The sequence below is a fragment of the Puma concolor genome, chromosome B3 (assembly GCF_028749965.1).
Source record: "Puma concolor isolate L17-30 chromosome B3, mPumCon1.1.hap2, whole genome shotgun sequence".
NCBI lineage: Eukaryota > Metazoa > Chordata > Mammalia > Carnivora > Felidae > Puma > Puma concolor.
Window position 1 is genome coordinate 37,217,969 of NC_141672.1, and position 13,268 is coordinate 37,231,236.

At 43.1% G+C, this 13,268-nt stretch overlaps 1 protein-coding gene across 1 annotated transcript in view; it reads right to left on the reverse strand.

The window, feature by feature from the left end:
- FNTB (farnesyltransferase, CAAX box, subunit beta) overlaps positions 1–13,268 on the reverse strand; it is a 68,219-nt gene that overhangs the window by 13,632 nt on the left and 41,319 nt on the right. The window contains exons 7-9 of the mRNA XM_025919033.2: positions 9,795–9,881; positions 3,621–3,750; positions 360–492 (exon numbers count right to left, since the gene is read on the reverse strand). Coding sequence (XP_025774818.1) covers positions 360–492; positions 3,621–3,750; positions 9,795–9,881 — 350 coding nt within the window. The remainder of the gene's footprint in view (positions 1–359; positions 493–3,620; positions 3,751–9,794; positions 9,882–13,268) is intronic.

Genomic DNA, 13,268 nt, shown 5'->3' on the forward strand with positions numbered 1-13,268 from the left:
GTGACCGCGACGCACACAGTGTGGGTTTTCAGTTCCGATATGACCGATACGGGACGCTGCATTGGAAACTGTGGCTTCACACCCGGCTGAGGTGGCAGTCACCCTGGGGCCCGGACACGCACCTACCTCCTCCTAGCCACAGACAGTTTGCAGCAGTAACTGTGACTCAACTAAACCACTGGAATTAAAGCCTAGTCTGCATGTACTTGCAGGAGACATGGCGGGGGGGGGGGGGGGGGTGCGGTTCACACACAGGGCACTCAAAATCCAGGACAGACAGACAAACACTCTGGCTTCCTGACTTGGGTTAGCAGCCAGGGGAAGTCACCCAGCCCCTGCCAGCAGCTCCCCGGGCTCACCTTGAGCATGCAGTGCGCGGTGCAGCAGGGGCAGCAGCCCCGCCTGCCAGAAGGAGTAGCAGCCATCCACCAGCTTGTTGCAGCGGCCCTGAAATCCACCTTCGAACCGCATCTGCCGGCTTGTCACCCATTGCTGAGAATGAGACAGAGAAGGGAAAGGCGGGTGTAGGCCAAGTTCCCATCTCTGGGCTTCTTGGCACTGGAATTCTAGTCCTGGGGCTGTTCCTTCCTTCCCCTCACTGCCGCGGATGCGGACTGGACCATCTAAGCTGGACTCTTGGCAGGGCGGCCAGTACTGATCTCTGCTTCGTGCCCAATGGACAACTAACCACCTTTTCCCGGGTTTCAAATGGGTTCTAATGCTGACAGAATAAAGACATCAAGTTGGCATATAAGGAGACCTGCAAATGTCTCTCAATAAACAAGGCTTAACGAGGAAATTGAAGGCAAGTGGCTCATTTCTAACCACTTTCCCTTCTCAGGGATGTTTATTAAAAGCAGATAAATGGGGGCGCCTGGGTGGCGCAGTCGGTTGAGCGTCCGACTTCAGCCAGGTCAAGATCTCGCGGTCCGGGAGTTCGAGCCCCACATCAGGCTCTGGGCTGATGGCTCGGAGCCTGGAGCCTGTTTCCGATTCTGTGTCTCCCTCTCTCTCTGCCCCTCCCCCGTTCGTGCTCTGTCTCTCTCTGTCCCAAAAATAAATAAAAACGTTGAAAAAAAAAAATTAAAAAAAAAAAAAAGCAGATAAATGGAATTGTGTGCTGTGTCTCACTGGATGATCTCAAACTGTTCCTGACTTTGACTTGGCACCTGAAGAAATTCATCCAAGGTTTCTTAGCAAGTTACTTGCAGGACCAGAAGCAGAAGCCATTATCCCAACCGCCAAGGACGGCTCTGTCAGCTCTAGCCTCTCTGCGTCTCCAGGGAAACCTGGTTGGCTAACAGAAGACAATCTTTTACTCTGAACTTGTAAGATGGTTCTTGATGTCACTCAGCGGTCACACATGATGCTGCTGCCCATCCCTGCTTATCTCCAAGTTTCCTAAACACACTCTGCTACCAAGATCAAGATAGCCAGGGGTTTCGTCCTCCAGAAGCGAGCAGAACCGACTGGCTGAGCAGATAATGACATCTCCATTTCCCTCCCAGGCAGTTCCAGACACCAGCCACGGGCTTTCACAACGGAAAGGTGCAGAGTAGGCTGTCTCCCCCTCCCCCCACCCCTAGGTTCTTACTTGACTGAGTTCCTGAAAGGAGCTACCGAGGACCCTTTTTGGAAGGGGGAGGGGATGTCTTTAAGTCACCAAGTGTGGAGTTTAGATTATATCCCTGTTCAAGGCCATACTCACCCATAAGAGTCAAATCCCGAATTCTTAGAAGAAAGACATAAAAAAAAAAACTACACTGCAGGTGTAGGCACTAATAAATCACCAGTGAGTCTTAAATGAGCCAGTGCTTTAGGGATGATGCCATTTAATGAAAGCGGTGAAGCATCACTCAAGAAAAGAGAAAACAGGTACTACAGTGGGGAGTCCATTCTTCATTTTCACTTACACCACAGACTAAGGAGTTCTTTTTTAATATTTTTTTAAATTTATTTATTTATTTATTTATTTATTTATTTATTTATTTATTTATTTATTTACTTTTGAGAGACAGAGAGAGACACACACACAGCACAAGTAGGGGAGGGTCAGAGGAAGACACAGAATCCAAAGCAGGCTTCAGGCTCTGAGCTGTCAGCACACAGAGCCTGATGCGGGGCTCGAAACCACGAGCAGTGAGATCATGACCTGAGCCAAAGTCAGATGCTCAACCGACTGAGCCACCCAGGTGCCCCAAAGGTTTTTGGTTTTTGTTTTTTTGCCCAGACTAAGAGTTTTTAAGCTGGACTACATAATTTTTTCCAGTGTCTAAGCCCATGGGTTTACTCTGTTTCCTTCGGCCATATGAATTCATAAAATCCTTCAGATATGGGTCCTAGTTCTCTCAAAGCAAAAGGAGGGGACGGAGTGGTTTGGGTAAGAAGGACACTGGCATTTATTGAGCACCTACTATATGTTATCTCCTTTAACCTTCAGAGTCCAGAGTTCTAACCCCTCCTTTAACCTTCAAAGAACTGTTATCTCTACCTTACAGAGGACAAAGGAAATTGAAGTTAAAACGGACAAATTTCCTAAGGTCGCGTGGAAGTGGGAGAGACAAGGCTCAAATCTAGAGTGTTGCCATTGTAACCGAGCCTTCTGCTGGTTATATTGCTTATTTCTTCCCAGGAAATGGGGCTTTTCAATTTCACGCCTTATTGGTAATCAGACTCTTAAATGTCTAGCTGGCCATCTCAGCATGAACCTTCAAGGAAAGTACGCTATAGGAGGCATCCTGCGGATGAGGACAAAATACTACTGGTCATATATCCGTAGAGTCTAACAGAAACTTTCTTGGAAGCTCATGATGGGTCTCATGACAGTTCCTATGTTGAGCAGCTGACATCTGAGCTTGGGGAGAGGAGATGAATGTCCACTGCAGCTGGTTTGCTTTGAGGTCATGGTTGGGAGTAAATGCTTCCCAAAAGACGTCTCGGTGGCACTGCATGCGTGTATGTTTGTACACTAGGCCTCTGATGATAATTTAAGAATTATCTAGTGAATCAGAATGCAGTCAGCTTTCCTTCTCGATATCTATCAGGAGCTTAAAGTCCAGACATAAATGCCTAAGGCTACCTGCTCGATGCAACCACTGTGCTCTGCCCAGCTCATTTGAATGTAGTTACTAAATGTTCACATATTGCAGCTGGTAATAACAGCTTGGCTTCAAAAGGCCTGAGAGCACTTCTCATGATTTTTTCTCTTAGCAGATTCCTTCTAAGATACATGATGACCTCCAAATTTAAGAGACTGAAGCTACAGTCTCGGAAGCAGGAGGCAGGTACTATGCCTCATTGCAGATGTTTGAGGGACTCAGGAAGACTGTGGAGCTGGCCTAATATACTATAGAAAGTTCAGATCAGGAAAGATGGAAAGGCAGGAAGAAAGGAGCCAAGACCCAGGCAGACGCCCACTCCTCCCACTTTCTCCGACCAGTGCTGAGCGCCCCAGCAATTACGTTGAAAAGCTTCATTACGGGTCATTCAGTTCGTGGGCTCAGAGCAGGAACTCTGTTGGTCCTTCCCACAGCCAAACAGTCCCAAAGCACTGTGAGTCTGACCAGTCACATCACCAGCAGCCTGGGGCCTGAGAAGAAGAGGAGTCAACAGACACTTACCAATAGGCTCTTCAAGTTCAAGGAGCGTTCCTTTTTGAGGATGACCAGTGCGGCCAGGCCGCAGAAAGTGTAGCCACCGTGCGCTTCCATCCCTGGAACCCCACCAATTCCACCTTCCCAATTCTGACACCTGGGAGGAGATGGAGAAGAGCAGGTTGAGTGGTAGGTGTCAACCAATGAGTGGCCGGGTAGAGTGGGTGGGCACAAGTGCAGAACCACCCAGGTTGGCAAAGAATGAGTTTATTCAGATAATGACATGAACCATCACAACTATGAATGGAAAGATGCCAGCTAATTAACTTTTGGAAATGCCTTTTCCTCCAAAAAAAGGGGGGGGGGGACTCAGAGAAACAGTCTACTTATGCACAGTACCTCAAATCTTTTAGGAAAAAAGTAATAAAATCATACATACAGTATGACAACCACAGGTTAGAATAAAAATGAAAAATAATTGCTATTTAGGGCAGGTCTATTGCTGGTATTTTTTCTCTTTATTCTTCCGTATTTTCAAAAGCTTGCTATAATAAACATATAAAACTTTATTACTATCGAAGTAAACTTATTTTTTAAATTATAACCTCCTATATATTCAAATTACTCATTTACTATTATAACAATTATTATTTTGGGGGTTAGACTATATATTAATAGTGTATTCTCTAGTCATAAAAACACACCTCATCTTGCGACCAGCAATATAGGGTCATTTCTAGGAATTCATCCTAGGAAATAAGTTAAAATGTGTTCAAAGATAAGATTATAATATAACAGTGAAATATGAGAAATAACTCAGGAACTCAACAGTAAGGGACTGGTTATATAAATTATGGCCTATCTGTACTATGGAAAACTACACATTTAAAATGATGCTATGGGGGCGCCTGGGTGGCTCGGTTGGTTAAGCGCCCTACTTTGGCTCAGGTCATGATCTCACGGTTCATGGGTTCGAGCCCCACATCAGGCTCTGTGCTGACAGTTCAGAGCCTGGAGCCTGCTTCAGATTCTATGTCTCCCTCTCTCTCTCTCTGCCCCTCCCACACTTGCACTCTGTCTCTGTCTCAAAAATAAATAAAAAACATTAAAGTAAAATAAATGAAATAAAATAATGCTACGAAGGATATTTAAAGATGTTCCAAATCAAAAAAAAGTTACAAAATGGTAAGGTACTGTATAATTTTCCCGGAATTCTAGAAAGACATACACCAAAAGAGTGGTTGATGGTGGATTACAAGTGGCTTAGATTTTCTTCTTTTTGCTCATCTTTAGTAAATATGCTTTTCTGTGTAATAAAGACATTTTTTCTTAGTATATACTCATATGACAGTGTAGGACTTTACTTCTGATGACCTCCGAATATGTACACACTCTAAGGCGTGTCTGCCTCACAATCCCAACCACGGTATAGGTGCACAGGTGGATGGGCACATGATCCAAGAGCCGGCAGAACCTCCGGATGGCAGAGAACACAAGCAATGATACCGCCTGTCTTTCAGGCACCTCTCCCTGGAGGCCTTGCATCTTGGGAACTCACAGGCCTTTTTCAGAGCAGTCCGCAGGCCCAGGGACATCACAGAGCAGGGCGCCAAGTCAAAAACTGGCTACCACCCCCTGTACAGATTCTTTAGCACCTCCATCCCGTGACCCTGCTGCTGCCTAAGTGGCGAGTTTTCCTTCCAACACATTTGGCTATGTGGAGCAGAGGAACAGTCAAGTTTGAAAAGTCTGATGGGCACCTCTTAACATTTTCCTTTTTCTTAACTTTTCTGAACTTACCTTAAAAAAATTTTTTTTTAATAAAAAAAAAACAAACAGATAGTGTTAACAAGTAAATAATGAAAAGTAAATCTCCTGCCCAAGCTGGCTTCCTAGTCCCTCTCACCAGCAGTGACCACTGTCAGTTTGTCTCCTCCTCTCTCTCTCTCTCTCCACACACACACACACACACACACACACGCACACACGCACACACGCGTGATTTACATTCTGCTTTCCCTCCCTTTTATACGTGGGAGCAATTTTAATAATTGTAAATTAGTAATTTTAGTAAAATTCTTTGGGAATGTCTTCTAGCTAACCCTAACAGACTGAGCACAAGCCCAATAAAATGAAAAGAATTTAAAAAGGGATAAAGCCACAAGGGCAAAGAGCATAGGAGAAGATATGAATACAGACAGGAAATAACAAAATTTCGAAAGCCAGAAAAGGGGAAAGATAAGAACTAACGGACTTAACAGATTAGAGAAACCTAAACCAGCCCGGGGATAGGAGGCAACAGAAAGCAAGACGACATGCTCCAGTGCAAGGCCCAGGAACTAGAGGCACCACGATGCCTCAAGAAGTGGGATGAGTTGGAAACAAGTTAATTGGTTGCATATGTATATAGGAATCAATGAGACCTCTGGGTACGCAGCAGAGGACAGGAAGTTTCAGGAGTTTAATCAAGAGGATCTGAACTCCAGGATGTCCAGCACAGCAGAGCAGGAAGGAGGCACCACACTGAGCAGGGGCTTAAGTGAGAATCTATAATCTGAGCACAAACACCCCCTACTCCTTTTCCTCCTACTAGTTTACAAAGCTGGCTGCCAACCTCATACCCCAACCAGAAATCTGGAAGATCCTTCTCAAGGGAAGCTGATAAGCCCAAGAGAAAAACCCAATGGGGTGAAAGGCTGAACCTAGCCTACTCTGGCACATGTAGCTCCCCATCAGCTTTTTAGCCCTTGGCTTCCAAATATGAATATGAGACATTTCAACAAAGTCTCTAATATGGAAGAGAGAGACCAAAACAGATGAACAAAAATACGTTGGAGAAATAACGTAGGGAACAGAAGGAAACTTTTTAAAATTGTATCTTTAGATAAAATATTATATGAAATAAAAACACTTTAAGAATAAAATGTGCCTGAAACAAGAACAGGAAAATATGTAAAAAAGAAGTATTCCTTTTATAAACGAGGATAAAATAAGCTCTGGAAATTTTAAAATAGAATGGCAGAAATAAAAACTCAACAGAAGGATTAGAAAATAAAAGGTAAGGGACTCTCCCAGAAAGTACAGTAAGAAAGATTAAGGGTTAAAAAATAGGCAAAACATTGTGGAAAAATTAGAAGACTAATCCTACTGCTAGGAAGTTATAAAATGAGCAAACACTGAAAATAGAGGGAAAGAAATTATCAAAGAAATCATATTGTATAGTAAAGATTCTGGAACTAAAGTATTTGCAATTCCAGATTGAAGATACATACTGAGTACCCAAAAAATGAAGAAAAAAAAATCCGTATCATGGTTCATCAGCCTGAAGTTTCCAAACTTCAAGAATACAGATTCCAACAACTTCTAGGGAGGGGGATAAGGTGGGAAAGAGAAAAAGAGAAACAAAACCAAAACATACAACGGATTGGGAACACAATGGCACTGGGAGGCAGTAAAGCACAGTGGTTACCATAACAGATTTTGGTCACCTAAATTTCTTGTAATTCAGCTTAATATCAAATTCAATATCCTGCCATTTGACATTTAAGGAAACCATGACATGGAGAAGTGAAATAATTTGTCCAAGGCACAAAGCTAGTACATCACGAGACTGGGATTCAAACCCAGAGTTTTCTCCTCCTGCAAATAACAGCTACAAGCTCTGGACACAATACACCGAAACAATTCCTGAGGGCTCAGCAGACTGACAAAAGGCAGGCAGATTCTGGTGGGGATTTAAAAGTTGGAGCAGACAACAGCAGGCAGGCAGTCTCTTCCCTTCCCTCCCCCTCCCCTATTTTTTGCTTCCCAGTTTGCCCTGAGGATGGCTGTGGGCCCCAGTGGTGGCAGCAGCAAGTCAGAGGGGTCAGTGGAAGGCAGCCGAAACTAATGGAAAGCCCACCATTTTTCTGATAAGAAGAACCAGGCTGAAAGATACTAAGGAGGAGTACCAGAAAGAGCCAGAGAAGGAAAACTCCTAATTCCATGTTTAAACTTCAACGAAGTTTCTACATGACTCCCAATCACACAGGTGCTGGGCAAAATGAGAGCAGCTTCTGACCCAAGAACTGATCAAAGAGCTGAACCACAGCCCAGTGCAGGTGTGACAATTCACAGTTTGCATCTAACCGAGTTGATTGCCTGCTTAAACAAAAACAACACTCTTTAGAGCAATCTAACAGAATCCAGTCTCTATAATGTAACATCATAATGTCCAAAACACAACCCTAAAATTACTTGACATATGCATAATCAGGGAAATGGGACATGCCAACTCCAAGATACCCAGATGCTGAAATTACCACACAAGAATTTTAAAGCGGATGTTATAACTATATATTTACCTCAGGGAAGTAGGAAAAAAACATATACTTATAAAGAATAAAAAGATGGGAAATCTTAACTGAGAAACAGAAAGCATAAAAAAGAAACAAATCCACGCAGGTTAGCTCAAAAGCCTATACTCTCAATCTCTAAACTACCTTACCAATCTCTAGCTACCTTACTAGTGAGTATTACATATCAGGTCTTCAGCAGATGTTGGTTGTTAGTATCATCAGCCTTTTTAACAATGACACTGGAAGCCAGAAGATAATGGAGCAACGCTAAAAAATTCTGAAGGATGTCAATTTATACAGTTTCCAATTTAGAAATCTCTCACCAAATAAACTATCAATCAAGTGTGAGAGTAGAATAAATAATCTTAATCTTAAAATAATGCATAATCTTAAAAATTCATCTCCCAAGTGCTCTCTTTTGGAATCTACTAGAGTATGTGCTTCATTAAAATGAGTAAGTAAGCCAAGAAAAAAGAGGACAGGGGCTTCAACAAAGGAGAGAAGTGAAGTGAATTTCATGCTGAAAGGAAGCTTCTGGATGCCTGCTGTGCAGCAAGCTGAGAGCAATCTGTCCAGACTGAAGCAGGAGAGCAGGGGGCTCCAGGAAGGATAACTCAGAAAACACACACACACACACACACACACACACACACACACACACACACACACACACACACAGAACTGATACATCACTGAAAGTGTTTGTATTGAGAGTAACTTTATAGCTCTGGCAGAAAATCTGGGAATAAGTCCATGATCTATACATTTAAAAAAAAGAGGTAATGATTAATTCCAGGAAAATAAAAATTATGTAAGACAGTAAATCTGATCACATTTTACCATCTGATTTACCTGCAAACTATATTTTCACAGTAATAGGTACTACTTTGATAAGAATAAACATGTAAAAGACAAAATAATACAGCCTGGATATCAAGTACATAGGTATCTACTATACATTTTCCTTACTTGCTTTTAAATTATAAAATATTTGAAGCATCTAGGAAAGTCTAGCAAATATATAGAACATCCATGCATCTAACACCTAGCTTTAACTTAGCCATATGTGCTTCAAGTCTTTCTTTTATTTTAAAGAAATAAACCATTACAGATACAGCTGAAGTCTCCTGCGGAGATGTGTAAACTTCTCTTGATTTCATGTCCTCTGCTCTCCCCCCAGAAGTAACCGCCATCCTGAATTTGGTGTTTATTCTTCCCAGGCATGTTTTTATATTACCACATGTGATTCTTTCCATAAACAATATAGAATTATTGTGCATGTTTTCAAATTTTAAATAAATGTGCTAATCCGCATGTTTTAACATCCTTTATTTTAACTCAGTGTTGTTTTGGGGATTTATCCACATTGATGCATGTAGCTCTGCTTTGTTCATTTTAATCAATTTATACTGCCATGTGACCCTACCACACTTTACTTCTCCATCTCGTGCTTATGAACATTTAACCAGTTCCTGGGTTTCTGCTATTACAACCACGTCATATGTTTGTGTCTTTCATGCATATGTGTGAGTTTCTGTAGAAGTGGGATTGCTGGGGCATCAGCAAGGGCATCTTATTACCGAAATCCTCCCCAAACTGGTTAAATCCACTTAGATGCCCACAAATACTGCTCGCCCAAGGTTTTGAGCCTTGCCAATCCATACAATTACACAACACTTTTTTCCGAAGAAAGTTCGGAAAAAAGGAAACTTTTACTGTATGTTTGAAATGCACAATCCTACAACCCTAATCCATCTCCTGTCATTTTATATTCCCTTCCATTCCTTTTTCCACTTTCTTTACTTTTTCAGAATCTTGACCACCTGCTTTCTAAGAGGCCAGGACAGACCCCAGCATCTCTCACCTCGCTATCCATTCGGCGGTGCCCTCAAAGAGATCTGGGGTGATGATGTTGGTCAGAGAAGCCACGGAAGCAGCACAGTATGCACTTCTGTTAGGATGGAAACACACAGGGACAACGTGAGGCTTTAAGAAAGGGATGAAATAAGGTTCACGGAGCTTCTCAGGCGGGTTGCCCTCTGCTTGGTAAACTGTAACCACCTCCTGTCCTCACTCTTGGCACACGGTCAGTCCTCCTGGGTCTCCAACTGAGAGGTGTGACATTCTATTTGGATAGGGCTGCTCACAGCATGGCTTCAGTGAAAGAACATGACATTCTAGTCTCCCTACCTCCACATGGTCAAATCTACATCAGAGGAAATAGTAGCCAAAGTGAATTTAGCTCTTTCAAAGACCTCCAATGGTTCCCAAACTTCCACGGTGTCATTCAAGTATTTCTGATACGCTCATTTATTGAGATGTCTGTCATGTTTTAGATCCAGGATTTCTGTTTATAGCATGGACACATTAAAGGTTAACTATATATTTTTTCTGCAACAGACACTCCAAAGCAGGGCACCAAACCCTAATGGCCAGAAACAGATGAGTCCACTCAGATACTTTCCTTAGGCCTTTAAAGGGAGAGAAGCGCTTTGATTTCAAGCAGTACAGACACCAGTACAGACACACACACACATTTTTAAATGAAAAAGAAAGAGGGGCGCCTGGGTGGCTCCGTCGGTTAAGCGTCCAACTTCGGCTCAGGCCATGATCTCACGGTTCGTGAGTTCGAGCCCCGCATCAGGCTCTGTGCTGACAGCTCGGAGCCTGGAGCTGCTTCAGATTCTGTGTCTCCCTCTCTCTCTCTCTGCCCCTCCCCTGCTCACGGTCTGTCTCTCTCTGTCTCTCAATAATAAATAAATGTTAAAAATTTTAAAAAGAAAAAGAAAGAGAACGTCTTTTTTTTTTTTTTTAAATATTATCCTACTTGATTTGGAATAATTCTTGCCACTCTGCCCTGCCAGCCCTAATTCTTCCCAGGACACATCTTATTTCAGCTTCTCCCTCTACTATCGAATATAGCTACAAACTGTCTTTTCTTCCCTTCTATGCCCTTTTCCAATGTCCAGCATCTCAGCTCCATTTTACACTGAAGACAACTGTTTGTTTTAATTCTGCATACAGATCCTGTTTCTAAGGGCTCCTAAGGAATACAAAAGGAAGGAAAGAGAAGGGTCTAATGTCCGTTATTGTTCAATATGGACACGCTCCTAAGCCGAACTTACAGAGGTATTCCAAAAAGAAATCTCTGCAGAAGCTGCAAGCCCTATTGTGCGACTAGCATCTTTATCAGCCCGCTCATGCTGGCCACAGCACAGCAGAGGCTGAGTTACCCCGGCAGGCCTCAGAAGCACACCAGAGTCCCCCATGCCAAACGTTCTCATCTGCCATAAGCTAACTTCAGAGGCCTGAGCTAATTTCTTTCAGCGTTTCAGCCTCTCAGAGGGGTTTCACAGCATTTGCTCCTGACCCCTAACGGAACCTCTGAGGTAGGGAGGTGGCCAACAAAGTAGTTTCCTTCTCACAAAGGGAAGAACTGAGATGTGAAGCCAGCAGCCACAAGTCCCCCACTGAAAAGGGGAGGGAACAAACACACCTTTTTCATGCAGTTTCTTCCTCTCTCCACCCACCTGCTCATCACATCTCTCAAATTTGTCCACTCCTCTCCATATGCTCTGCTGTCCCCCAAATCCAGTCACCATTACCTGGGTCAATCTCCTGCCTGGTCTTTCTCCATCCAGCCCTGAAACCGGAGGACTTTTACTAAAACACCACAATCTCTTCACTGCAACTGGAGAAGTTGTCATAAAATACAAAACCAGATCAAGTCACTCCCTACTTAAACCTAGTCCATGGCTTTCCACTGCTCTTAAAATAAACTCCCTAGCTCTTAAGGAGATCCCAGGACCCCTCAGTCTGGTCCCAGCCTGTTCTTCCAGCCTCACTTCTACTGCCCCCCATGCCTTCTGTACTTCAGCAACACTAAACTGCTTTCTCGAACACACTCTTGAACACACTCCCTGTCACCTCAACTTCTGCAAATGCTGGGTCCCTGTCTCCCTACTATCCTCAAAGAATGTTCCAAGTTATAAAACCTGGATTAGGAGGGCAGTAATAATTACTCCTTTCTTAAGAACCGGGAAAAAATCGTACTTGCTAGGAGTTCACTACAATCTGATTATCGGCAGCCCTCCAGTGCCATAGACACTTGAATAAGCTCATCCCAGACACTATTAGGAGCTGTGACAGACAGGAAAGATCAAGAGACTCCTCTGTCTAAGCCAGGATAAGACATGCTAGCCTCCAGATGCCCATCACTGCTGCTTCTCTCCAAGTCAAACCCAGTCAACAAGCACTCTGGAGTCCTGGCTGACACTTTTAGGCAAAGGACAATTAAATAACAAGCAAGAAATGATGGGAATTGGGGTACTGGGAACCAAGCAAAGCACAGAAGCGTTCACATCTCTGAGTCTACACAAGTGGAGAGCATGGCTGGAATAGAGCATATTACTGGAAGAGCGTAGGTACAGGGTTCCTTGATGGCACAGATCGATTCTAGTGGAGAAGTTTCTGAGCATTTGTCTAGCAGATATAAATAAGAACACAGAAAAAACTGAAGCTAGAACAACGAAATTAGAAAATAATTGTATCTGAAAAGGTATGTGATATAATGCCAAAGCAATCTTGCTTTTGTCTAATAATTTCAGAAATTTTAAAAAAGCTAAATTTCGAGACTGTGCACACTCAGTTGTACCATCTGTAGAACAGAAATGAAAATGTAGTGTCTTTTGGTTGCAGGGGTGAGACAACTTTTAGCTTTTTCCTTAAGGAAGAGTCAATTAAGGGGTGCCTGGGTGGCTCAGTTGGCTGAGCATCTGACTTTGGCTCAGGTCATGATCTCACGGTTCGTGGGTTCGACACCTGTGTCAGGCTCTGTGCTGACAGCTGGGAGCCTGAGGCCTGCTTCCAAGTCTGTGTCTCCTCTCTCTCTCTCTGCCCCTTCCCTGCTCACACTGTCTCTCTCTCTCTCTCAAAAATAAAATAAACATTAAAAAAATTTTAAAAAAGAGTCAACTGAATACTGTTTTTCTTCATTAGTTATATTGGCTTTGTTGGCATTTTCAGGGTTTAAAAACACAAGACAACAGGTCCCAAAGGGAGTCACTTATGCTGAACTCCACATCTTAATCAGTTTCAGTTCCCCAGAAATGAAATCTTAAACCAGCCAATCAGGAATCACCTGATGAGCACTACTTAGGTCACTGGCCTGACAGAACCCTGCTGCCTCCTAAAGAAAAGTAACCTTGCAATAACTGGCCCACTTTTTTTGCCTAATATAACTTCCTTTTCCCACTCCTTTCTGCCTATAAAAATCTCTCATTTTGTATAGGTCCGCAGAGTACATTTCTATCTGCTAGATTACATGCTGCCTGATTAG